At 36.3% G+C, this 27,599-nt stretch overlaps 2 protein-coding genes across 2 annotated transcripts; both read left to right on the top strand.

Annotated features, from left to right (window-relative positions):
• Positions 1-613: 613 nt before the first annotated feature.
• On the top strand, positions 614-2,216 carry LOC141704388 (uncharacterized). The gene is made up of 2 exons (XM_074507634.1): positions 614-771; positions 1,198-2,216. The coding sequence occupies exons 1-2, from the start codon at positions 619-621 to the stop codon at positions 1,963-1,965; spliced, it is 921 nt and encodes a 306-aa protein (XP_074363735.1). The 5' UTR covers positions 614-618; the 3' UTR covers positions 1,966-2,216.
• An 18,475-nt stretch (positions 2,217-20,691) lies between these two features.
• On the top strand, positions 20,692-22,292 carry LOC141704389 (uncharacterized). The gene is made up of 2 exons (XM_074507635.1): positions 20,692-20,849; positions 21,274-22,292. The coding sequence occupies exons 1-2, from the start codon at positions 20,697-20,699 to the stop codon at positions 22,039-22,041; spliced, it is 921 nt and encodes a 306-aa protein (XP_074363736.1). The 5' UTR covers positions 20,692-20,696; the 3' UTR covers positions 22,042-22,292.
• The last annotated feature ends 5,307 nt before the right edge of the window (positions 22,293-27,599 follow it).

Raw genomic sequence — 27,599 nt, 5'->3', positions numbered from 1 at the left:
CAAAAGACAAGACTTTTTTTTTATTTAAGTCGTGTTAAGTTTGGTTTCTCTGAAACCAACTTATAGGTAAAAAAATCATTTTTCATAAAAAATATAAATCTTAGTTTATTCTTTATAACTATATATTTTAATCAGCCATATATCTATTTGATAACAAAATAATATTATGTTCTATTTTTTATTATCCATGTAAAACTTTGATAGACATATAAAATTATTACTTCTCTCTTTTTGCTAGGGACTTAGCGGTGTTGTTAGTTGTTACACTGAGGGGACTGATGGTTAGACTATTGAATGAATAAAGAGTCATGTATGTGGCGGGAAAGGGAACTTGGAATAGTTGTGATGCGTATGTATGTTTTTAACGTGCATGTAATTTGTGTTTTGTTTTTATGGAAATGGGTATTTTTTTTATGGAAGATGTGAAGATGAGAACCAACCAACTAAATTATCCTATGTTTTGCTTACAATAGTATAATATATATATATATATATATACTGTTATATTAAAGACGAAAAATTAAAAGTTTGGTCGGTAGTCGGTCTAGTCAATGTAATTATCAGGTTTGATTTGTTTGTTTGGTATTCGTTGATTTATTAAATTAATCGTGTTGATTTATGCTGTTTGTGTTGATCTTGGATTGCAGTTATTACGACAGTTATAGAGAGATGAGAAAATCCTTGGGATTACCGGATCAACGGCTGCCTGTAGATTTTTGTTCAGATTCAGACGAGGACGAATTAGAGGACGATGATGAGATCTGGATGCAGGTATATATATATATATATATATATATATTTGATTTATCGAAAATCGAGGATTAATCGGAAGAATTAATACCTAGTACTCGTACTCATGTTTTTATAGATATACCGTACTAGGGTTTTGTATACACGTACGTCCAGTCATATGGGATAACATCTTCAGTTCACCGTCTCTGTTTCTTTTTAAGCTGTTGCTGGTAGGATCATTGTAAAAATTAGGGATATAAGCGATATTAGAATTCCCGAGTCCCATGTATATTGTCTTATGTAATCAATTATCCCCCACAACCTGCAGGTAGTACTTGTGTAATGTATACGTGTTTTAATCTAAAGAGAAAAAGCAGGGACACAGTTGTTGGGATTTAATTGGTATAGATATCTTTCCTACTCTCCACTAAGTTACTAACTAACATTAATATTATGTCCCTTCAGAAACAATGCAACTCCATGTTGGAGATCGTTGGAATAGTCTATCTAGGCGAAGTTAATGTAGAGCCTCGGAATCAGCTTGGCAGGATTTACATGGCATCTCCTGTTGGTATTCTTGACATATACAATGTAGGCCAAGTAGATGAGGAGGACACTAGGGAAACACTTCAACCCGGAGATGAATTTGATGTCAAGGACATCAAAGGCCCTATTCCTTTCCAAAATGATTGTAACAGCCTGGACATTGATCTCTTTCATGGCGCCTTCAAGGGTCACATATATGATGTTTTTGCTAATAAGCAATTTTACTCTAGAGATGATGCTTATTTACAGGAGGTAAAACTTGCTTCAACTGATGGCACAGGAGATATTGTTCTTCTCATGGGCTTTTATGCTCATGCCACTATAGCACGAGTGGAGGTTAGGTTAAAGACCTCCGTTGCAGTAAATGTTCATGGATGCATTTCCGCATCCAACACTGAATTGGACAAATGCAGGGCTACTAGCGTACTCTTTCTGAAACAGCAACAGAAACAAATAATTGTAGGAACTGATGGTCTGATTCCCTTGTCCAGATCCCTTGTAGCTGTTCCATATGACTCTCAGTTGTTTCTGAACATTTCCTTGGTTGTTGATGGCCATCTTCTCGAACCCACTATCTCTTTTTTTGCTCGTAAAACCGGGGTTTCGACAAAGTCTTTCCAAAACCTCTCTGTAACAGTCAACTGGGAAGCGTTGTATTATCACTCCAAGAAGGTGAATAAAGCTTAATATGATGGTCTTGGATTGAGGCCTTCCTGAATCACCTTCTTATCAGCACTGATGATTACTTTATGCTTCTCTTTTTTTCTTTTTTTCTTTTTTAAATGATAAGAACTTTTGTTTTGTGCGTTAATCATGATGTTTTTAGTAAGGAATCTGTCTTGAAAACTTATTTGATTATGATTTTGCCTTATAGCTACGGTTTAACTTTTATGGTTTTAACTTCTATGAAGTTAAAATAACTTCTGTTTTTTAGACAATATCTGATTGCTGCACATGTATATCATTTCACAAGTCAGTTAACTATTTATTTGCCATGCTAATGAATGATGCTAATGACGAACTGAGGCCATATGGCGCCTCCAGGGAAGAGGCTCCTAGCTCAAGGTGGGCTGTACTTGTTTCTTATCAACAACAGCAACCAATAAGTCTATTAATAATATTTTCTTAAATGCCGTGTGGCAAAATTGAGTTAGTAGTGGTACCAGACCGGGCCAGCTGAAATCGATTTTTGTTCAAGGTGAGTGATTGAAATGAATGCTAAAAATCTTAAAACATGCACAGGAAGATATGCAAGGCTACTAGCGTACTCTTTCTGAAACAGCAATAGAAACGAATAATTGTAGGAACTGATGGCCTGATTCCCTTGTCCAGATCCCTTGTAGCTGTTCCATTTGAGTCTGATTTATATCTGGACATCTCCTTGGTTGTTGATGGTCATACTCTCCAAGCCACTATGTCTTTTTCTGCTCGTAAAACCGGGGTTTTAACAAAGAATTTCAAAAATTTCTCAGCAACAGTCAACTGGGATGCATTGTATTATAACTCCAAGAAGGTGAATGAAGCTTGATATGGTCTTGGATTGAAGCCTTCCTGAATTTGAATCACCTTTGTATCAGCAATTATGATTAGTTTGTGTTTTTTTAATTATCGCGTTCTGCCTTTTTCCTGAAATGGAACTTTTCTACATGAATCATGATGTATGTTGTAAGGAATCTTCCTTCAAAACTTAATTTATTATGATTATATGAAATGAAATGAAATGGGTCATTTTGACAAATATAACATTACTATCTGATTAGTCTAATAAATCTCAAAATTTGTACTATAGAAGCATATCGTGAAAATTTTCATTTTTGTCCATAATTTCATACAATGTCATCATAACTGCATGATTGGTGTAATTAAACATCACTCACTTGTCTATAGTTGAACAAGGTTAGTTACTCAACTGAACTTGAGTTTTCTGATAAAAAAGGCATTAACAAACCTGATTAAGAAGTTCAATGTATGAGAAAACCTTGGACATTAATTTGTACTCCTGCAATCAGTATATAAAAAAAAAAAAAAATTATCAGTCCAAATGTCCAGTAGAAAATCTGAGATAGAGTGCAAGGAATCTGCTGCAAGAAACATCCAACATCGAAGATTCATTTGGGTGTGATGCACGTGGATAATCATCAAACGGGGGTCAATGTCTGACATGACATACCAATTTTCCGATCTATTTGTGAGAATATATTTTTGTAACTGTTTCTACCATTATGTTCGCATGCACTCCTCACATATTTAAATACCTATAATTTTAACATTTTTATGATTCTATCTGAGATCAGATACTACCAAACCCCATTGGAAAGAGCAGTTATTTTCCTTGGGATCGAAAACTTGCATATAGTGTAACTGTGCACCATTTAATCCACCAGCTTCTTTCTGATCACCTTCCTCCTCAACCTCATCACATTGTTGTAAGGTCTCTCTCTTTGTTTTAGATGGTATACCCGATGCATAAGCTTACCCAACAATATTACACTTCATAAGGAACAGTAGAAGTTCCAACATGAAGTAGCCCGGGTCTTGGTGCTACAATGAAGAACTTAAATTTATTAATTGCAACTACAGTTAACAAGATAACTACAAGTGAAACCTACCCTCTATCCTTTATTAATTCTCATCTCTGAGACAAAGATTTCCTTTCTTCAAATAAGAGATTCAAATTATGCCCAGGTCACCAGCCTAAATTTGACAATTGACTATCACGATAACACCATTTAGCTCTTAATTCACTCACTGGTGTGAATGCAATTCATTCCATTACTTCTTCATGTAACATTTATTTTCTTTACCCAGTTAAAAATCAATTGCACAGGTTTTAGATGTGTTTTGGCTTGACTTGTCTTCTATTAGGTAAAAATATTATACTGGTATACTACATATCAACACCACTTGCAGAAGTAATAAACCAAGATAAACAGGTTTTTATCCACCTGTGATTCACATAGCTCATCAGAAACTTGAAATACTGATCAGAAACTTGAAATACTTGAAATATATCAGAAAGTTTCTGATATATTGAATACTGGAAGATTCGCATAGCTCATCATGGACCGAATCATGTCTAACAAAGTTCGATTTCTCCTTTCAGATACCCTATTCAACTGTGGAGTATATGGAGGAGTCCACTGGGAGACTATACCATTTTCTTTGAGATAAGCTAGAAACTCTCCATTCAAGTATTCACCACCTCGATCTGATCGAAGAGTTATAATACTATGTTTGGTTTGTTTCTCCACTTCATACTTATATTATTTGAACTTTTCAAAGGCTTCAGACTTGTAATCTACCATGTTAAAACATGGTAGATTAAAACACATAAAAGCAACACATAATCTGATCTTAACATATCATATTATCCATGATCTAATCATAAAAAGAAAATATGACAAAAATCAGAAAAATCATAATCAAATCAGAAAAACAAGAATCACTGTTTACGGGCAGTAAACGACTTCAAACGCCTTACAGATGAGTCGTTGATAGATTTAGCTATCAGTTTTGTTCAGACGCTCGTTTACCTATGGAATAGGGTATTCGTTTGCATAAATCGGACACCAGACCCAGATTTCAGCAAATCTGCAGCAGCCAATTCAGAATTCGTATCTAATATGATTCTCATAATTAGAACAAACATAAATCATGTATATATCAGTATATATACAGATTACATAATCATCTTATGATTATACAACTCACATGAATATCATATATTCAAACCATACATATATAAGCATTTTATATCAACATCAAATCATGGCGAATCACGTACATGCTCATATATCGAAAATAGTTAAACACATAAACGAATTAAAAACTTTTCGCAAGTAGCTCTGATGCCATTGAAGGGTTTTTAGCACATAAACGCAGCGAAAACGTAAATTTAAATCTTAAAAAACCGAAACCCTTCGTAGGATCCATGCGAAAAATAATATTTAATTCGTAGTTCAGTATGTTTACCTTAAGAAGCTTTACGTTAATGGAAAGATGGAGGTCTTTAATGGCGATCCAAAAACGATGAACGGAGATCCTTAGCAGCTGCTCCTCAAGTGTGAAGCACTCCACCGGTATCCACCAAGAAATCGATGTAATGGAGGAGGAGGTGGAGAGAATTATGGTTTTTGTTATTTTTAGGTTAAGCCAAAATAAGGGTTTATAATTGTATATTTATAGGCAAAATTTTCAGCTGAAATTTTTTCCATAAAATATTATTATTATTAACCCTTTATTTTTATTAACCTATTAATTAATAATTAAAACACCTTTTAATTATTAATCCTTTTTCTAAACACTTTAGAAATAATTCTCTCACTTGATTTAATTTTCAAAAATTAAATTCTTAATTAATAATATTAAGAACATTTCTTAATTAATTTATAATCAATTAAATCTCATTTAATCAATTATTAAATTTGCTAATTAATTATTTATTTTACAAATAAATAATTACCAGCGATTATTAATTAATTCCTTCACCATTAAATCATTCTCTTTTATGGTGTGACCCTGTAGGTTCAATATTAAGCCGGTAGTAGAAATAAATAATAATAAAACTATTTTATCATTATTTATATAAATTCTCTAATTCATTATATATGATTAATTAATTAATCATATTTATTTTACATCGTGAGGGATACTTATCAGCATATCGCGACTATCCGGATAATACGAATTTACTGCTTAGAATACCAAGAACCTATTCAGTGAATAGTTACCGTATAATTAATTTCTTCTACCCTGCAATGTCACGATTAAATACAAGGCATGGATCTTGTGTCAAGCCTATCTAATTTAATCATTTGCTTTCTCATTTACTATGCTTAGTTCTATGTAAAATAGAAACTCCTTTCTAATTTCATTCACTCTGGCCAGAGATTCCTGAACTAGCATAAGTGGATCAACATTGAACATTCTCTTCCTTCACTGGAAGGGGTAGATCCTTTATTGATCATACACTATCTTTGTGTACAAATTCCTATACCCAGTAGAGCCCTAATAATTGTCCCTGGAGACTAAGAACTAAACCAAAGCATAGTTCAGTGTACACAAGATGACTATGATGACCTCAAGTCTAAGGATACTTGTACAACTATCACTATGTGAACAACTGCTGACACGTGAGTGAACTCCATCAGTTGTTCAGCTGTGCGAGTCATGTTCAGTGAACTTATTCTATAATAAGAACCTACATACTAGCTATAGTGTCACCACACAAATATCTATGAGAACAGACATCCTTCATAATGAAGCAAGCATAGTATGTACCGATCTTTGCGGATTACTAGTTACCAGTTGGTAATCCTACGACCAGGAACTATTTAAGTTTAGAGTTATCATCTTTTAGGTCTCATTATTATGATCTCATCATAATCCATAAAAAGCTTTACTCTAAACTATGGTATATCTTATTTAAACACTTAAATAGATAAAGCCCGCAATAAAAAACAAAACAAGTCTTTTATTAATATCAATGAAATCAAAATAGATTACATAAAAGTTATTCCTAAATTCTCATACATGATTGGACTTAGGACATATCTCTTTCAATCTTCCACTTGTAATAGGGTTGTGCACCCTATTATAACCACCAGCCCAGCGTGACAGAGACCTAGCTAGTCTCTGAGTTCCGGAACAAGTTTCATAGGATAGCCTGATCAGCTGTCTCACCAGGGATCATCCAATACTTTTATATCTGAGCAAGTGATTTTGAGGTTCCCGGAGAGGAACAAATTTTATAGGTCCTGTGATGGAACAAGTTTTATGGTTCCCGTAACGGAACAATTAGTTTTATAGGTCCTGCGATGGGACGAATGATTTGAAAATGGAAGTAGCATGCTAAAATTTAACCCTGGTATTTACACAACACAATTAATAAAATGTTTAGAGAGCATGCTAGCTATTAAAGATCCAGTTTTCAACAGTTTCTCAGTTTTTATCTGTTCACACTTGTTTTACTTGTTTTCTACTAACAAGTTGTAATTTTTGTTCCTACAATTGTTCATTATAAACTGTTTTAGTTAGTATTAATATAGTGGTACTTCTGAGCGGTTGATCGCTCACTCTTGCAAATGTGGTTGTATATTTTCGCATTGCAGATGCCTAGGGGATGTTGCTATTTTCTAAGGGCCAGTTTCCAATTCCTCCTGTGTCGAGCTCCTCTGAATAGGTTGTGTCTGACAAAGTATGGTCTGTGAGTTGCTGTAGAATAATAGTCATGGCAGGTTGCTTTTAATAAGATGGTTTATAATAAGTGTGTAACCTAAATTAGACTTGAACCTGGAAAAGATCATGTGGAAGAGTTGTTTATATTGAAATAAAGTAAGTTAGTTGTATTATAACTGTAGTTTCATGTTGTTAGTGACGTCAACTACTGACCCGGAGTTGAGGCCATCACAACCTTTGTACCCCGAGGTTGGAGGAAGTGGACATGCTGGACGAAGTGAAGTTCGAGGGCATACTCCCCCTTACATACAAGGTTTGGCCCCTATTCTGGAAGACCAAGAATTTTCTGGACCTTATACTGAAAGAGACTCCGAATCTTCGGATGATGATGTGGCTCCAAGGAGGAGGCGTGCTGAAAAGGAACCTATGACTGATGCTAACCAACGCCCCAGAAACGCACAAGGGACGAATACCCAAGAAGTGTAGGAGAGGATCAGGGCTCATGAAGCCGAAATTCAAAGGTTAAAGCGTGATCTGGAGACACACCTAAGGCCCCCTCTAACCCCGAGGAGGAGGAACCCTCTGGTCATAGACCTGAATGGTCCGATACGAAGAAGGGTTGTTGCATCCAAGTGATCTTTTACCCCTAGGAGATCCTGATGATCCCACTCCACCATTCACTGAAGAGATAATGAATGCCCATATCTCAGGGAAGTTCAAGATGCCCACGATCAAAACTTATGATGGCACGGGAGATCCCGCTAATCATGTGAGGACGTTCTCTAATGCCCTATTACTACAACCCGTGAATGACGCCATTAAATGTCAGGTCTTTCCTCAAACCCTGTCGGGCATGGCTCAAAGATGGTATAGCCGTTTACCTCCGAATTCTATTGGGTCTTTTAGGGACCTAAGTCAAGCTTTTATTTAGCAGTTCATCAGCGGGAGAGTGCATGAGAAAAGTTTAGCATCTCTCATGTGCATTGTGCAGAGAGCGAAGGAATCTTTGAGAGACTACCTGAATCGTTTCACAAAGGAAACTTTAAAAGTCCCGGACCTTGATGACAAGGTAGCCATGATAGCACTGCAACAGGGAACTAGAGATGAGTTCTTCAGGATGTCCTTGGCCAAGCGTCCCCCTGAAAGCATGTTGTAGCTCCAAGATAGAGCTGGGAAGTACATCAAGGTGGAAGAGAGCATGAAGAAGACAGTAGTAATTAACGAGCCCACTGGAGGCAAGAAGCGAAAAACTGATCTGGAATATATTGCTGAGGACAAGTACCCCATAATTGAGCAAAACCCTGATTCAACCCCAAAGAAGGAGGACCTGGGCAAAAGTTCACTGAATACGCTAAGCTGAATGCTCCTAGAAGCCAAATCTTGATGGAAATCGAGAAAGATCAAGATATTCGTTGGCCTAAACCCTTGAAGGCAGATCCTGCCAAGCTAGACAAGAGCAAATATTGTAGATTTCACAAGGATGTTTGTCATGACACCGATGAATGTAGACAACTGAAAGATGAAATAGAATTCCTCATTCGAAAAGGAAGATTGAACAAGTACACTGGGGAAGGAAGAGATAAAAATAATAATGGGAGAACGGATTTTGAAGATCGTAGGAGGGACCAAGACGATCAGGGTGGAATCCCCAGCCTAGGGGACCGGTTATAAATGCAATCTTTGGAGGACCACAACCCCGAGGGCCTGTGATAAATACAATTTTTGGAGGACCAACTGCTGCTGGATTATCCAAGAACTCCAGAAAAGCATATACCAGAGAAGTTATGCATATTGTTGGGGAGGCCCCGAAGAGGGTCAGGACATAAATGACAATGACTTTTGATGATTTTGACCTGGAGGGTGTGAAATTTCCCCATGACGACCCGCTGGTCATAACACCAATAATAGGAAACAGCCCGGTTAAGAGGGTCCTTGTGGATAATGGTGCTTCAGTGGATATCTTGCTCCATGACACCTTTCTAAGGATGGGTTAAAATGACTCCCAACTGACCCCAACCGACATGCCGATATATGGATTTGCGGGAGTGGAGTGCCCGTGGAAGGAATAATCAAGTTGCCAACAAACATAGGACAGGAACCAAGGCAAGCAACACAGATGTTGGACTTCGTGGTGGTGAAGGCTAGTTCAACTTACAATGCTATCATGGGGAGAACATGGATACATGCATTTAAGGCAGTCCCTTCTTCCTACCATTCAGTTATGAAGTTTCCCGCCCAGAATGGGATTGGAGAAGAGAGGGGAGATCAAAAAATGGGTAGAAGTTGTTATGTGGCCTCACCAAGGGTAGATGGAGTCGGTGGGCAGGTTCTGCCTATTGAAGATCTGGACATTCGAGAGAATGATGAGAAAAGAGGGAAGCCATCTGAAGACTTGGTTTCGATTCCTTTAGCTCCTGAGGATCCTGAGAAAGTGACCTTCGTTGGAGCCACACTGGAGGAGCCCCTTAAAGGGAAGTTGGTGAAATTTCTGCAAGAAAATAGTGATGTATTTGCATGGTCGGCAGCTGATATGCCAGGCATAGACCCGAAACTGATTACTCACAAGCTGAATGTGGATCCAAGTCGGAAAACAGTGAAGCAAAAGAAGAGAAGTTTTGCTCCAGAAAGGCAAGAAGCTATAAAACAGGAAGTAGAGAAGCTTTTAGAGGCTGATTTCATTGAGGAGATACAATTTCCAGAATGGTTAGCAAATCCTGTAATGGTGAGGAAGGCCAATGGAAAATGGAGGATGTGTGTGGATTTCACTGATCTGAATGACGCATGCCCTAAGGACTGTTTCCCTTTGCCAAGGATAGATACTTTGATAGATGCCACTGCTAGGCATGAGATGCTGAGCTTTATGGATGGATTTAGTGGATACAATCAAATCAAGATGCACAAGGACGACATCCCAAAGGTATCATTTATCACTGACTTTGGTGTTTATTGTTATCTTGTTATGGCATTTGGTCTCAAGAATGCAGGAGCCACCTATCAGAGGTTGGTAAATAAAAATTTTAAGGATCTTATTGGCAAGACCATGGAAGTGTATGTTGATGACATGTTAGTCAAGAGTCTAGTAAAGACTGACCATATAACCCATTAGAGGGAAGCTTTTGAGGTCCTGAGGTACCACAAGATGATGTTAAATCCAGTAAAGTGTGCTTTCGGAGTTGGATCTGGAAAATTTTTGGGATTAATGGTCTCCAAGAGAGGAATCAAGGCCAACCCCGACAAAATAAAGGCAATCCTAGACATGGAACCACCAAAAACTATCAAAGATGTTCAAAAGCTCACTGGAGGGGTTGTTGCGTTGGGACGATTCATCTCCAATTCTGGGGACAAGTGCTTGTCGTTCTTCAAGTCCTTAAAGAAGGTTAAGGATTTCGTATGGAGTGAGGAAAGCCAGAAGGCATTCGAGGAATTAAAGAAATATATGGCTTAGGCTCCGTTGTTGGCCAAGCCAGCTTTGAATGAAGTTTTATACCTGTACTTAGAGCTGTTCGCGAACCGAGCCGTTCGCGAACAAGCTCGAGCTCGGCTCGTTAAGGGCTCGCTTCGGCTCGGTTCGTTAAGGGCTCGAGCTCGAACACAAAAATGTGTTCGTTAAGAAAACGAGGTCGAGTCGAGCTTTTGGCATGTTCGGCTCGAGCTCGGCTCGGCTCGGCTCGAAAAAAAATTAAAAAAAAATATTTTTTATATATTTTATTATTATGAATTTTATTCAGATTTTTTATAAATATTTTTAAATTATTGAACTATACGAATGTCAAAATATATATTTTAGTAATTTGAAAAAATTCAGATATTAAAAATTAATTTTTTTAATTTGATATTTTAATAATTAACAAGTGATTTGACTACTACTTGTAACTAGTATTTATTTCCGGATCAGTGTTTCGATTTTTTGAAATTATTTATAAATGATCCAACCGTACGGATGTGAAGATCTATATATTTAAGTGATATAATAAAAAATTTAGAAAAAATAAATATATTTGGTTTGCTATTTTAACAGTTAACTAGTAGTTTGACTAGTACTTCTCCCATATTAATGTTTCGATTTTTTAAAAAATATTTATGAATGATCAACCGTACGGATGTTAATATCTATATATTTTAGTGATATGACAAAATTTTTAGAAAAAAATAAATGTATTTGATTTGTTATTTTAACAGTCAACAGGTGTTTTGACCTTTACTTGTAACTAGTGTTTAGTCTCATATTATTGTTTCAATTTTTAAAAAATATTTATGAATGATACAACCGTACGGATGTTAATATCTATATATTTTAGTGACATGATAAAAATTTTAGAAAAAAATAAATGTATTTGGTTTGTTATTTTAACAGTTAACCGGTGTTTTGACCTTTACTTGTAACTAGTGTTTAGTCTCGTATTAATGTTTTGATTTTTTAAAAAATATTTATAGATGATCCAACCATACGGATGTTAATATCTATATATTTTAGTGACATGATAAAAAATTTAGAAAAAAATAAATTTATTTTGTTTGTTATTTTGACAATCAACCTCTTGTTTGAACAATACTTGTAACTAGTGTTTAGTCTCGTATTCATGTTTTGATTTTTTTAAAAATATTTATAGATGATCCAACCGTACGGATGTTAAGATCTATATATTTTAGTGACTTGACAAAAGTTTTAGAAAAAAATAAATGTATATGGTTTGTTATTTTAACAGTCAACCGGTGTTTTGACCTTTACTTATAACTAGTGTTTAGTCTCGTATTAATGTTTTGATTTTTTAAAAAATATTTATAGATGATCCAACCGTACGGATGTTAATATATATATATATATATTTTAGTGACATGATAACAAATTTAGAAAAAATTAAATTTATTTTGTTTGTTATTTTGACAATCAACAAATTTAGAAAAAAATAAATTTATTTTGTTTGTTATTTTGACAATCAACCATTTGTGTGAACAATACTTAGAACTAGTGTTTAGTCTCATATTAATGTTTAAATTTTTTTAAAAATATTTATAAATGATCCAACCGTACAGATGTTAAGATCTATATATTTTAGTGACATGACAAAAGTTTTAGAAAAAAATAAATGTATTTGGCTTGTTATTTTAACAGTCAACCGGTGTTTTGACCTTTACTTGTACCTAGTGTTTAGTCTCGTATTAATGTTTTGATTTTTTAAAAAATATTTATAGATGATCCAACCGTACGGATGTTAATATCTATATATTTTAGTGACATGATAAAAACTTTAGAAAAAATAAAATTTATTTTGTTTGTTATTTTGACAATCAACCACTTGTTTGAACAATACTTATAACTAGTGTTTAGTCTCGTATTCATGTTTTGATTTTTTAAAAAATATTTATAGATGATCCAACCGTACGGATGTTAAGATATATATATATATATTTTAGTAATATGACAAAAAATTTAGAAAAAAATAAATGTATTTGATTTGTTATTTTAACAGTCAACCGGTGTTTTGACTTGTACTTGTAATTAGTGTTTAGTATCGTATTAATGTTTCGATTTTTTTTAAAATATTTATGAATGATCCAACCGTACGGATGTTAAGATCAATATATTTTAGTGATATGACAAAATTTTTAGAAAAAATAAAAGTATTTGGTTTGTTATTTTAACAGTCAACCGGTGTTTTGACCAGAATTTTTTAATTCAGCTCGGCTCGACTCGGCTCGTTTTGATGGAGAAAGCTCGTGTTCGGCTCGGTTTGACTCTGCTCGATTTTGTTCGATAAAAGCTCTTGTTCGGCTCGTTCGTTAACGAGCTCGAGCTCGAACACAGGTTTTTGTTCGTTATGAAAGCTCGGCTCGGCTCGTCAGAAAAAAATTAAAGCTCGGCTCGGTTCGATCAAAACTCGACTCGGCTCGGTTCGTGAACAGCTCTACTTGTACTTGGCCGTTTCAGAGAGTGCTTTGAGCACTGTATTGGTTAAGGAGGATCTGAAAATCCAGAAACCCGTATACTATGTCAGCAAAATTCTGCATGGAGCTGAGTTGAATTATTCAACTATTGAGAAGTTTACTTTAGCCTTGGTGATGACTTCAAGAAAGTTACGTCCTTACTTTCAGACTCATCAAATTGAGGTGCTCACAAATCAACCCCTGAGAAATATTATTCATAGTCCAAAGGTTAGTGGGAGGTTGATCAAGTGGGCAATAGAGTTGGGCGAATTCGACATCAAATATAAGCCAAGAACAACAATAAAAGCCCAGGCATTGGCTGACTTCGTGGTGGAATGTACCATACCCAACCAAGAAGTCGGGGGGCAGGAGGATACCATACCTCAAGACCCTCAAGACAAGGAGGCTGATAAGGGGGACAAAGAACAGGATGATAAGGAGAAGGAATATTGGGTTCTCTATTTTGATGGAGCATCAAAAACAAATTCAAGTAGAGCAGGTTTGGTTTTACAAAGCCCTGATGTGTTCTTGATTGAGTATGCCTTGAAGTTAGACTTCCCGACTACAAACAATGAGGCGGAGTATGAAGCTCTGATAGCTGGCCTTGGCTTAGCAGGGACACTTAAAGTCAAGAACTTAAAGGTCTGTGGAGACTCGAAGCTGGTCATATCCCAGGTAAAGGGAAAGTTTGAAGCAAGGGATGATACGATGGCTAAGTATGTCCGCCTGGTAAGGGTTGTGATGACCCAATTCGATGAATGCCATGTTGAGCACATTCCAAGGGAGGAAAATGCTAAGGCAGATGCATTATCAAAGTTTGCTTCATCTGAGATAGAGGAAAGTTCAGGAAGTGTATACTTCCGTGTTTTAAAGACACGGAGCATTGATGTTAATCTTGTAGCTCCTATAGGTCTGGGGACATCATGGATAGATCCCATTAAGACCCGTATTCAAACCGGTTGGTTGCCAAATGATGCTACTGAAGCACGAAAGTTGGCTGTTAGAGCACTAAGATACTAGTTAATAGATAGGATTTTGTATAAAAGATCTTATGTAGTTCGTTACCTAAGATGTCTCAGGCCCGATGAGGCACGCTTGGCTCTTGAAGAAGTGCATGAAGGCATTTGTGGGCAACACTTGGGGGGCAGAGCACTAACTCATAAGATAACCCGTTTAGGCTTATATTGGCCAGAAATGATGGCTGACGCCAAAGAGTATTTGAAGAAGTGTGACCGCTGTTAGAAGCATGCGCCTGTCGTTAGACAACCCCCCGAGATGCTGACCTCCATCAACTCACCCATCCCCTCTGCTATGTGGGGAATGGATATACTTGGGCCTTTCCCCATGGCCACGGGACAAAGGAAATTCCTGATTGTAGCCATTGATTATTTTACTAAGTGGATTGAAGCAAAGCCTTTGGCCAAAATCACCACTAAGCAGGTTGCACAATTCCTGTGGGAAAATATCATGTGCTGGTATGGAATTCCCCGCATCCTAGTCACTGACAATGGAACACAGTTCAACAATGAGGAATTTAAGAAGTATTGTAAGGAGAACGAAATTGAATTACGGTTCACCTCTGTGGCTCACCTGCAAGCCAATGGACAAACAGAAGTTGCGAATCGAATAATCCTGGATGGACTAAAGAAGAGGATCGAGAAGTCGAGGAATAATTGGGTGGATGAAATACTCCCAATACTATGGGCCTATAAGACTACCTGTAGAGTCACGACTGGAGCAACTCCCTTTATGTTAACATATGGGGCAGAAGCAGTTGTTCCTGTAGAAATATCACATTCCACTCCCAGGATTCAAGCTTTCAATGCTGAGGAAAATGAAAAAGGGCAAAGGTTAGCCCTGGATCTAATCGATGAAGTACTAGATGAGGCACATGCGAAGATAATGGAATATCAGAAAAAAAAAACTTCATTCTACTACAACCTAAGGGTTAAGGAAAGGTTCTTCAAATAGGGTGACTTAGTCCTGAGAAAGATAGAAGCTTCTGGTGTAGGGCAGAGTGGGAAACTTGCCCCAAATTGGGAAGGGTCGTACAAGGTCAAGAGTGTTCAAGGTAGAGGAACCTACAAGCTTGAGACTATGGATGGTTTTGAAATCCCGAGAACTTGGCATGCACAAAACCTGAAGATTTACTATGTGTAAAGTGGTTGAGCACGATTCTCACTTGTCAAGATGACAAGAAGGTTGAAAAGCACCTTGAAGCTTTGCTTGCTTAGGATTTACATTTTTAGCTTTATTTTGAGGTTTCTTAAGACTTGTGTAAGGGGTGAATCCCAACAATTTTTGAAATCTAGAAAAGTTAGGAAAACTTTAAGAAAATTCTGGAAAAGTAGATATTACTTGGCAAAATCTGGAAAAATCCAGAAGAAACCTCAGAAATTCCAGAATAATCTGGTAGTTGGGTTTGAAAATCAGGGCCCGACCCATCTCATGGGCTCAAATTCTGGAAGGTTCCAGAAATAAGCTAGACAAAAAAGCCTAGAAAGTCCAAGTGTTATTAGGCCTAGGAGAATAGAAGTCCATCTAAAGGCCCAAAAGGGAAAAGCCCAATACAGAAAAAGCCCAGTAAAGGGTTCAAAAAATCCAGCCCAGGTTTAGGGCCCAGATCATGTATGTGGGCTTGAAATAATAAAATAAAAAAATCCTGATCCCATTCGATCAGAATTCGTATTGAAATTCTGGTCAAAAGGATGAGGTCGAAAATGCCTTCGACTAGGGCTGAAATAGAGGGATAAATCGACCAGACTTTGACCCAATTCGACCAGAATCACCATTTAATTTTTGGTCGAAATGTCTGAGGTCAATATAGCTTCGACTAAGACTAAGAAGGAGGCGTTTATTCGGTCAAAAACTCAAGATCCTGACCAAAATCGGTCAGTATTCTCCTCGAATCCTCCTGCCAGAAACAACCTTCGACCAAGACGTACAGAACCTCAATTCGACCAGGATCCTGGTCGAATAGGATTTCTGGTCGAAAAAGGGAGGGATATTTTTTAAAAAAATGTATAAATCCTGGTCGAAATTCGACCAGGAGTTGCCCTGGTCAAAATCCTGGTCGAATTCCGTCGACCAGGGCATACTGATGGTTAATTCGACCAGGATCCTGGTCGAACAGGATTCCTGGTCGAACCAGGTATTTAAAAAAAAAAGAAGAAAAAGATGGAAATTCCTTGAATATTTTCTGAAAAATGTGAATATTTTCAGAAAATAAGGAATAAATCCAGAAAATTAATGGAAATTCTTTGAAAATTTTCTGAAAAATGTAAATATTTTCAGAAAATAAGGAATAAATCCCAGAATTAAGGGAAAAATCCAGAAAAATCAAGAAAAAATCCCAGAATTAAGGGAAAAATCCAGAAAATCAAGGAAAATCCCAAAATTCAGGGAAAATTCCAGAAAATTAAGGAAATATCCCAAAATTAAGGGAAAATTCCTGGAAATTAAGGAAAAGTCCCAGAAATTCAGGGAAAATTCCAGAAAATCAAGGAAAAATCCCAGAATTTAGGGAAAATTCCATAAAATTAAGGAAAAATCCCAGAATTAAGGGAAAATTTCTGGAAATTAAGGAAAAATCCCAGAAATTCAGGGAAAATTCCAGAAAATTAAGGAAAAATCCCAGAATTCAGGGAAAATTTCTGGAAATTAAGATAAATTCCTAAATAATAGGGATAAAAGTAAATCGTTGTAAATGTGTAGGTCGCTCCACACTTTACGCAAAAGTGATACCCTGTAAGGGAATGAATGAACTTAACTTTTGCGAAACCTAGTCACTGTTTCCCAAAAGTTGGGGGGCAAATGATAGGGAAGAAAATAAGGTTTGGGTATGTAATTAATGTTGCATTAATCATATCAGAATTGGGCCAATTGCTAGGCCCATTTGAGAGGGCCCAAAACCCTGAATATTAATTAATTTCGTAATTAATTAGTAAGGGATAAGTCAACTGATAAGATGAGTCTTAATGGAGAAATAAATCCTTGTAGATTGGCCTCCAAGGAACCTGGTGGGATAAGGATTCAACTTCCTACCTCTTAGGACTCCAAAGCCCATTCTAATTCTGAGACTTGTCCACCAAGTCTCCAAACCCTAGTCCAATTCAAGGACTCCCAACATCTATATAAGGGGTCTCACCCCATCAATCAGAACTACATTTTTTGACTTGATCCTTAGCATTCAGCAAGGTACGTAGGCATCTTGTTAAGACAGATTGAGTCACGAAACACAAGAGTAGTCAAACCGAGCTTCGAAGCTCACGTTCCTTAGCATTAAATACAGCAATTAAGATACCTTAGTTTTTAATCCATAACAGAAGTATTTCGTGTTCTTATCCCCATATTGCAACCATAATTTTTTTGATCTCTGGAGCCAGTATATTTCTTTCTGATCAAGAATTAAATGGAGTTTTTGTTTGGCCTCTTGATGCATTTATAACGACTGTTCGTCCCTTCTACTCCGTAGTTGTTTCATCTCCAGCTTGCATTCTTTAATTTTCTTACTGAAGCACCCAGTTATTTCTCTCCCCCAAACTGCCAGTTTCTCTACGCATTGTTGAACTTTATGAGTAATATTAGCTGCTCTATCGTACTCCCATTTGTCCTTCACAATCTGGTAGCAAAGTGGCTTCGTCAGCCATGCATTCTCGAATCTGAAGCACTTCTTACCATTCCAGGTCTGTTTTACGATGGGCTCGAGACAAATGGGACTATGGTCCGAGGATGAACCTTCCTTCGTGTACAACTTTGCAAGAGGGAATATAGACAACCATGAACTGGAAACAACAACCCTGTCCAGTCTTATTTCAATCCAAGCAGCCGTATTCCTACCTCGTTCCCATGTAAATTGGTGGCCATTAAGAGGCAAGTCTTGCAGTGCTATGTCCTCCAGAACCCTGTTAAAGCCATCAATCAAATGTTGAGGATAAGCAACCCCACCTTTCTTATCTTATTGAGAATCTATATTATTCATGTCGCCAATAATACACCAAGGTAAGTTTGAATCACGTGCTAGATTTCGTAGTAAATCCAATGTTCTGCGTCTCATGTTTCTGTTGGGCCCCCGTAGAAACTAGCCAACCTCCAAGTTTGCATATTACTTAGTTGGAGCTCAACATCAATGTGATATTGAGACAAGCTGAGTAGATTAACTTGCTCATTTTCTCTCCACAGCAAGGCCAGGCCCCCGCTGCGTCCCAGGGGTTCAACAACAATCATCCCTTGAAACTTTAGACTCGACCTGATTCGTTCCATTTGATCTTTACTACTTAACGTCTCACAAAGAATAATAACAGAGGGTCTTTCTTAACTAACAGTAACAGCGCCTTTTAGGAACCGAATTTTTCGGGGCGACCCCAAGCCCTGGAAGTTAAAAGTACTCATGAGGAGTGGCGGGCCTGCACTGCAGCACCCGCCAAAAACAAGTTTTTTTGGTTCTCATTAATTTCAAATTGTGGGCTCATGATAATGTCCAAGTCCGTAGTACTACTCCCATTGGGCCCAACCTCATTATCCTTCCTTCTACGTTTTGGGTCGTTTATCACCAGGGCCTTATTTTCCAGCTCAGCAATTGTGGGTCCCTCTTTCAACGAATTATTATCCTGATCGATTGCTACTATATTTATATTTCTGTTAGGACTTGCAGATAGGATCCCTTGATTGACTCCGTTACTGGCTCCGGCTTCTTTTATGTTACTCATATCTGTTATTCCTGGATTCCCTCCTTGATAATTCAAATTAGCACCAATTTCGGTAACAACCTTGTCACCTCTGTCGGTCACTGTACTACTCACCGGAGCCGCCCCTCCCGTTCTAAGCCACTTACTTCCTATAGTATGATTTCGCCGATGAGGCTCAGCACGCATCCAAGAACCATAGGGTTTTTCGATCGGTTCCTCCGGTGTGTCAAATAACTTGGCGCAGAACTTGTCACTATGGCCTAGCAAACCACAGATAAAATAAAAAGTCGGGATCTCCTCATACTTAAAGTTGACCCAACACCAGTTTGCTGCGTTTTTCTTTAACTTCATCCTCCTCTTCAACGGATTATCAATCGAAATTATAACACGGACACACATATACTCCCTCCAAACCCCTATGAAATTTTTTGCATCTGATTCCACAAATGTACCAATGTAGTCTCCTATATCCCGTACCACCCGTTGTGACATAAATCCAGCCTCCATATCGTGCAGTTGTACTCATATATCTAATTTGTTGATGGGCAATGTTCTTGGGTTGTCTCCTTCTTTCAGCCTTGCAAATAACAAATGGAATCGTCCAAAAGTCCACGGACTTCCATCTATCACCCTCTTGATGTCTATTTCGTGGTAGAACTGGAACATGAATCTATTAGCCTCCAATTGTTTAACATACATCCCTTTGCCTGGTCGCCAAAGTGACGCCATCTTGTGCTGCATCGCCTGATAATCGATGAGTGACTCAATAAGAAACCGCCCAACAAGACACCACCTTGTATCCACTTCACCCAGGCCCCCTTCCTTTTCATCATAAGTTATACCTCCTTGTTCCTCCTCTTCCAAACTAATCATAGCGAAACCTTCCTCCATTTCCTGAAGACTGCTGCGAACCGTATCCATGGGATTTAAACTAGATGACTAGACAAACACTGAACTTAAAACTTTCTGAAACGATAAAGACCTCTCAACGAGAGAACAATACTACCATGTCAAAAGACAAGACTTTTTTTTTATTTAAGTCGTGTTAAGTTTGGTTTCTCTGAAACCAACTTATAGGTAAAAAAATCATTTTTCATAAAAAATATAAATCTTAGTTTATTCTTTATAACTATATATTTTAATCAGCCATATATCTATTTGATAACAAAATAATATTATGTTCTATTTTTTATTATCCATGTAAAACTTTGATAGACATATAAAATTATTACTTCTCTCTTTTTGCTAGGGACTTAGCGGTGTTGTTAGTTGTTACACTGAGGGGACTGATGGTTAGACTATTGAATGAATAAAGAGTCATGTATGTGGCGGGAAAGGGAACTTGGAATAGTTGTGATGCGTATGTATGTTTTTAACGTGCATGTAATTTGTGTTTTGTTTTTATGGAAATGGGTATTTTTTTTATGGAAGATGTGAAGATGAGAACCAACCAACTAAATTATCCTATGTTTTGCTTACAATAGTATAATATATATATATATATATATACTGTTATATTAAAGACGAAAAATTAAAAGTTTGGTCGGTAGTCGGTCTAGTCAATGTAATTATCAGGTTTGATTTGTTTGTTTGGTATTCGTTGATTTATTAAATTAATCGTGTTGATTTATGCTGTTTGTGTTGATCTTGGATTGCAGTTATTACGACAGTTATAGAGAGATGAGAAAATCCTTGGGATTACCGGATCAACGGCTGCCTGTAGATTTTTGTTCAGATTCAGACGAGGACGAATTAGAGGACGATGATGAGATCTGGATGCAGGTATATATATATATATATATATATATTTGATTTATCGAAAATCGAGGATTAATCGGAAGAATTAATACCTAGTACTCGTACTCATGTTTTTATAGATATACCGTACTAGGGTTTTGTATACACGTACGTCCAGTCATATGGGATAACATCTTCAGTTCACCGTCTCTGTTTCTTTTTAAGCTGTTGCTGGTAGGATCATTGTAAAAATTAGGGATATAAGCGATATTAGAATTCCCGAGTCCCATGTATATTGTCTTATGTAATCAATTATCCCCCACAACCTGCAGGTAGTACTTGTGTAATGTATACGTGTTTTAATCTAAAGAGAAAAAGCAGGGACACAGTTGTTGGGATTTAATTGGTATAGATATCTTTCCTACTCTCCACTAAGTTACTAACTAACATTAATATTATGTCCCTTCAGAAACAATGCAACTCCATGTTGGAGATCGTTGGAATAGTCTATCTAGGCGAAGTTAATGTAGAGCCTCGGAATCAGCTTGGCAGGATTTACATGGCATCTCCTGTTGGTATTCTTGACATATACAATGTAGGCCAAGTAGATGAGGAGGACACTAGGGAAACACTTCAACCCGGAGATGAATTTGATGTCAAGGACATCAAAGGCCCTATTCCTTTCCAAAATGATTGTAACAGCCTGGACATTGATCTCTTTCATGGCGCCTTCAAGGGTCACATATATGATGTTTTTGCTAATAAGCAATTTTACTCTAGAGATGATGCTTATTTACAGGAGGTAAAACTTGCTTCAACTGATGGCACAGGAGATATTGTTCTTCTCATGGGCTTTTATGCTCATGCCACTATAGCACGAGTGGAGGTTAGGTTAAAGACCTCCGTTGCAGTAAATGTTCATGGATGCATTTCCGCATCCAACACTGAATTGGACAAATGCAGGGCTACTAGCGTACTCTTTCTGAAACAGCAACAGAAACGAATAATTGTAGGAACTGATGGTCTGATTCCCTTGTCCAGATCCCTTGTAGCTGTTCCATATGACTCTCAGTTGTTTCTGAACATTTCCTTGGTTGTTGATGGCCATCTTCTCGAACCCACTATCTCTTTTTTTGCTCGTAAAACCGGGGTTTCGACAAAGTCTTTCCAAAACCTCTCTGTAACAGTCAACTGGGAAGCGTTGTATTATCACTCCAAGAAGGTGAATAAAGCTTAATATGATGGTCTTGGATTGAGGCCTTCCTGAATCACCTTCTTATCAGCACTGATGATTACTTTATGCTTCTCTTTTTTTCTTTTTTTCTTTTTTAAATGATAAGAACTTTTGTTTTGTGCGTTAATCATGATGTTTTTAGTAAGGAATCTGTCTTGAAAACTTATTTGATTATGATTTTGCCTTATAGCTACGGTTTAACTTTTATGGTTTTAACTTCTATGAAGTTAAAATAACTTCTGTTTTTTAGACAATATCTGATTGCTGCACATGTATATCATTTCACAAGTCAGTTAACTATTTATTTGCCATGCTAATGAATGATGCTAATGACGAACTGAGGCCATATGGCGCCTCCAGGGAAGAGGCTCCTAGCTCAAGGTGGGCTGTACTTGTTTCTTATCAACAACAGCAACCAATAAGTCTATTAATAATATTTTCTTAAATGCCGTGTGGCAAAATTGAGTTAGTAGTGGTACCAGACCGGGCCAGCTGAAATCGATTTTTGTTCAAGGTGAGTGATTGAAATGAATGCTAAAAATCTTAAAACATGCACAGGAAGATATGCAAGGCTACTAGCGTACTCTTTCTGAAACAGCAATAGAAACGAATAATTGTAGGAACTGATGGCCTGATTCCCTTGTCCAGATCCCTTGTAGCTGTTCCATTTGAGTCTGATTTATATCTGGACATCTCCTTGGTTGTTGATGGTCATACTCTCCAAGCCACTATGTCTTTTTCTGCTCGTAAAACCGGGGTTTTAACAAAGAATTTCAAAAATTTCTCAGCAACAGTCAACTGGGATGCATTGTATTATAACTCCAAGAAGGTGAATGAAGCTTGATATGGTCTTGGATTGAAGCCTTCCTGAATTTGAATCACCTTTGTATCAGCAATTATGATTAGTTTGTGTTTTTTTAATTATCGCGTTCTGCCTTTTTCTGAAATGGAACTTTTCTACATGAATCATGATGTATGTTGTAAGGAATCTTCCTTCAAAACTTAATTTATTATGATTATATGAAATGAAATGAAATGGGTCATTTTGACAAATATAACATTACTATCTGATTAGTCTAATAAATCTCAAAATTTGTACTATAGAAGCATATCGTGAAAATTTTCATTTTTGTCCATAATTTCATACAATGTCATCATAACTGCATGATTGGTGTAATTAAACATCACTCACTTGTCTATAGTTGAACAAGGTTAGTTACTCAACTGAACTTGAGTTTTCTGATAAAAAAGGCATTAACAAACCTGATTAAGAAGTTCAATGTATGAGAAAACCTTGGACATTAATTTGTACTCCTGCAATCAGTATATAAAAAAAAAAAAAAATTATCAGTCCAAATGTCCAGTAGAAAATCTGAGATAGAGTGCAAGGAATCTGCTGCAAGAAACATCCAACATCGAAGATTCATTTGGGTGTGATGCACGTGGATAATCATCAAACGGGGGTCAATGTCTGACATGACATACCAATTTTCCGATCTATTTGTGAGAATATATTTTTGTAACTGTTTCTACCATTATGTTCGCATGCACTCCTCACATATTTAAATACCTATAATTTTAACATTTTTATGATTCTATCTGAGATCAGATACTACCAAACCCCATTGGAAAGAGCAGTTATTTTCCTTGGGATCGAAAACTTGCATATAGTGTAACTGTGCACCATTTAATCCACCAGCTTCTTTCTGATCACCTTCCTCCTCAACCTCATCACATTGTTGTAAGGTCTCTCTCTTTGTTTTAGATGGTATACCCGATGCATAAGCTTACCCAACAATATTACACTTCATAAGGAACAGTAGAAGTTCCAACATGAAGTAGCCCGGGTCTTGGTGCTACAATGAAGAACTTAAATTTATTAATTGCAACTACAGTTAACAAGATAACTACAAGTGAAACCTACCCTCTATCCTTTATTAATTCTCATCTCTGAGACAAAGATTTCCTTTCTTCAAATAAGAGATTCAAATTATGCCCAGGTCACCAGCCTAAATTTGACAATTGACTATCACGATAACACCATTTAGCTCTTAATTCACTCACTGGTGTGAATGCAATTCATTCCATTACTTCTTCATGTAACATTTATTTTCTTTACCCAGTTAAAAATCAATTGCACAGGTTTTAGATGTGTTTTGGCTTGACTTGTCTTCTATTAGGTAAAAATATTATACTGGTATACTACATATCAACACCACTTGCAGAAGTAATAAACCAAGATAAACAGGTTTTTATCCACCTGTGATTCACATAGCTCATCAGAAACTTGAAATACTGATCAGAAACTTGAAATACTTGAAATATATCAGAAAGTTTCTGATATATTGAATACTGGAAGATTCGCATAGCTCATCATGGACCGAATCATGTCTAACAAAGTTCGATTTCTCCTTTCAGATACCCTATTCAACTGTGGAGTATATGGAGGAGTCCACTGGGAGACTATACCATTTTCTTTGAGATAAGCTAGAAACTCTCCATTCAAGTATTCACCACCTCGATCTGATCGAAGAGTTATAATACTATGTTTGGTTTGTTTCTCCACTTCATACTTATATTATTTGAACTTTTCAAAGGCTTCAGACTTGTAATCTACCATGTTAAAACATGGTAGATTAAAACACATAAAAGCAACACATAATCTGATCTTAACATATCATATTATCCATGATCTAATCATAAAAAGAAAATATGACAAAAATCAGAAAAATCATAATCAAATCAGAAAAACAAGAATCACTGTTTACGGGCAGTAAACGACTTCAAACGCCTTACAGATGAGTCGTTGATAGATTTAGCTATCAGTTTTGTTCAGACGCTCGTTTACCTATGGAATAGGGTATTCGTTTGCATAAATCGGACACCAGACCCAGATTTCAGCAAATCTGCAGCAGCCAATTCAGAATTCGTATCTAATATGATTCTCATAATTAGAACAAACATAAATCATGTATATATCAGTATATATACAGATTACATAATCATCTTATGATTATACAACTCACATGAATATCATATATTCAAACCATACATATATAAGCATTTTATATCAACATCAAATCATGGCGAATCACGTACATGCTCATATATCGAAAATAGTTAAACACATAAACGAATTAAAAACTTTTCGCAAGTAGCTCTGATGCCATTGAAGGGTTTTTAGCACATAAACGCAGCGAAAACGTAAATTTAAATCTTAAAAAACCGAAACCCTTCGTAGGATCCATGCGAAAAATAATATTTAATTCGTAGTTCAGTATGTTTACCTTAAGAAGCTTTACGTTAATGGAAAGATGGAGGTCTTTAATGGCGATCCAAAAACGATGAACGGAGATCCTTAGCAGCTGCTCCTCAAGTGTGAAGCACTCCACCGGTATCCACCAAGAAATCGATGTAATGGAGGAGGAGGTGGAGAGAATTATGGTTTTTGTTATTTTTAGGTTAAGCCAAAATAAGGGTTTATAATTGTATATTTATAGGCAAAATTTTCAGCTGAAATTTTTTCCATAAAATATTATTATTATTAACCCTTTATTTTTATTAACCTATTAATTAATAATTAAAACACCTTTTAATTATTAATCCTTTTTCTAAACACTTTAGAAATAATTCTCTCACTTGATTTAATTTTCAAAAATTAAATTCTTAATTAATAATATTAAGAACATTTCTTAATTAATTTATAATCAATTAAATCTCATTTAATCAATTATTAAATTTGCTAATTAATTATTTATTTTACAAATAAATAATTACCAGCGATTATTAATTAATTCCTTCACCATTAAATCATTCTCTTTTATGGTGTGACCCTGTAGGTTCAATATTAAGCCGGTAGTAGAAATAAATAATAATAAAACTATTTTATCATTATTTATATAAATTCTCTAATTCATTATATATGATTAATTAATTAATCATATTTATTTTACATCGTGAGGGATACTTATCAGCATATCGCGACTATCCGGATAATACGAATTTACTGCTTAGAATACCAAGAACCTATTCAGTGAATAGTTACCGTATAATTAATTTCTTCTACCCTGCAATGTCACGATTAAATACAAGGCATGGATCTTGTGTCAAGCCTATCTAATTTAATCATTTGCTTTCTCATTTACTATGCTTAGTTCTATGTAAAATAGAAACTCCTTTCTAATTTCATTCACTCTGGCCAGAGATTCCTGAACTAGCATAAGTGGATCAACATTGAACATTCTCTTCCTTCACTGGAAGGGGTAGATCCTTTATTGATCATACACTATCTTTGTGTACAAATTCCTATACCCAGTAGAGCCCTAATAATTGTCCCTGGAGACTAAGAACTAAACCAAAGCATAGTTCAGTGTACACAAGATGACTATGATGACCTCAAGTCTAAGGATACTTGTACAACTATCACTATGTGAACAACTGCTGACACGTGAGTGAACTCCATCAGTTGTTCAGCTGTGCGAGTCATGTTCAGTGAACTTATTCTATAATAAGAACCTACATACTAGCTATAGTGTCACCACACAAATATCTATGAGAACAGACATCCTTCATAATGAAGCAAGCATAGTATGTACCGATCTTTGCGGATTACTAGTTACCAGTTGGTAATCCTACGACCAGGAACTATTTAAGTTTAGAGTTATCATCTTTTAGGTCTCATTATTATGATCTCATCATAATCCATAAAAAGCTTTACTCTAAACTATGGTATATCTTATTTAAACACTTAAATAGATAAAGCCCGCAATAAAAAACAAAACAAGTCTTTTATTAATATCAATGAAATCAAAATAGATTACATAAAAGTTATTCCTAAATTCTCATACATGATTGGACTTAGGACATATCTCTTTCAATCTTCCACTTGTAATAGGGTTGTGCACCCTATTATAACCACCAGCCCAGCGTGACAGAGACCTAGCTAGTCTCTGAGTTCCGGAACAAGTTTCATAGGATAGCCTGATCAGCTGTCTCACCAGGGATCATCCAATACTTTTATATCTGAGCAAGTGATTTTGAGGTTCCCGGAGAGGAACAAATTTTATAGGTCCTGTGATGGAACAAGTTTTATGGTTCCCGTAACGGAACAATTAGTTTTATAGGTCCTGCGATGGGACGAATGATTTGAAAATGGAAGTAGCATGCTAAAATTTAACCCTGGTATTTACACAACACAATTAATAAAATGTTTAGAGAGCATGCTAGCTATTAAAGATCCAGTTTTCAACAGTTTCTCAGTTTTTATCTGTTCACACTTGTTTTACTTGTTTTCTACTAACAAGTTGTAATTTTTGTTCCTACAATTGTTCATTATAAACTGTTTTAGTTAGTATTAATATAGTGGTACTTCTGAGCGGTTGATCGCTCACTCTTGCAAATGTGGTTGTATATTTTCGCATTGCAGATGCCTAGGGGATGTTGCTATTTTCTAAGGGCCAGTTTCCAATTCCTCCTGTGTCGAGCTCCTCTGAATAGGTTGTGTCTGACAAAGTATGGTCTGTGAGTTGCTGTAGAATAATAGTCATGGCAGGTTGCTTTTA

The sequence above is a fragment of the Apium graveolens genome, unplaced genomic scaffold, assembly GCF_009905375.1.
Source record: "Apium graveolens cultivar Ventura unplaced genomic scaffold, ASM990537v1 ctg7794, whole genome shotgun sequence".
Classification (NCBI taxonomy): Eukaryota; Viridiplantae; Streptophyta; class Magnoliopsida; order Apiales; family Apiaceae; genus Apium; species Apium graveolens.
Note: the sequence above shows the minus strand (reverse complement) of the source record. Positions and strands in the feature narration are given on the sequence as shown.

Coding starts and splice junctions, on each gene's coding strand:
- LOC141704388 (XM_074507634.1), top strand. CDS start 619: ATGCTGTTTGTGTTGATCTTGGATTGCAGTTATTACGACAGTTATAGA. Junction 772..1,197: donor ATGATGAGATCTGGATGCAG/GTATATATATAT, acceptor ATGTCCCTTCAG/AAACAATGCAACTCCATGTT.
- LOC141704389 (XM_074507635.1), top strand. CDS start 20,697: ATGCTGTTTGTGTTGATCTTGGATTGCAGTTATTACGACAGTTATAGA. Junction 20,850..21,273: donor ATGATGAGATCTGGATGCAG/GTATATATATAT, acceptor ATGTCCCTTCAG/AAACAATGCAACTCCATGTT.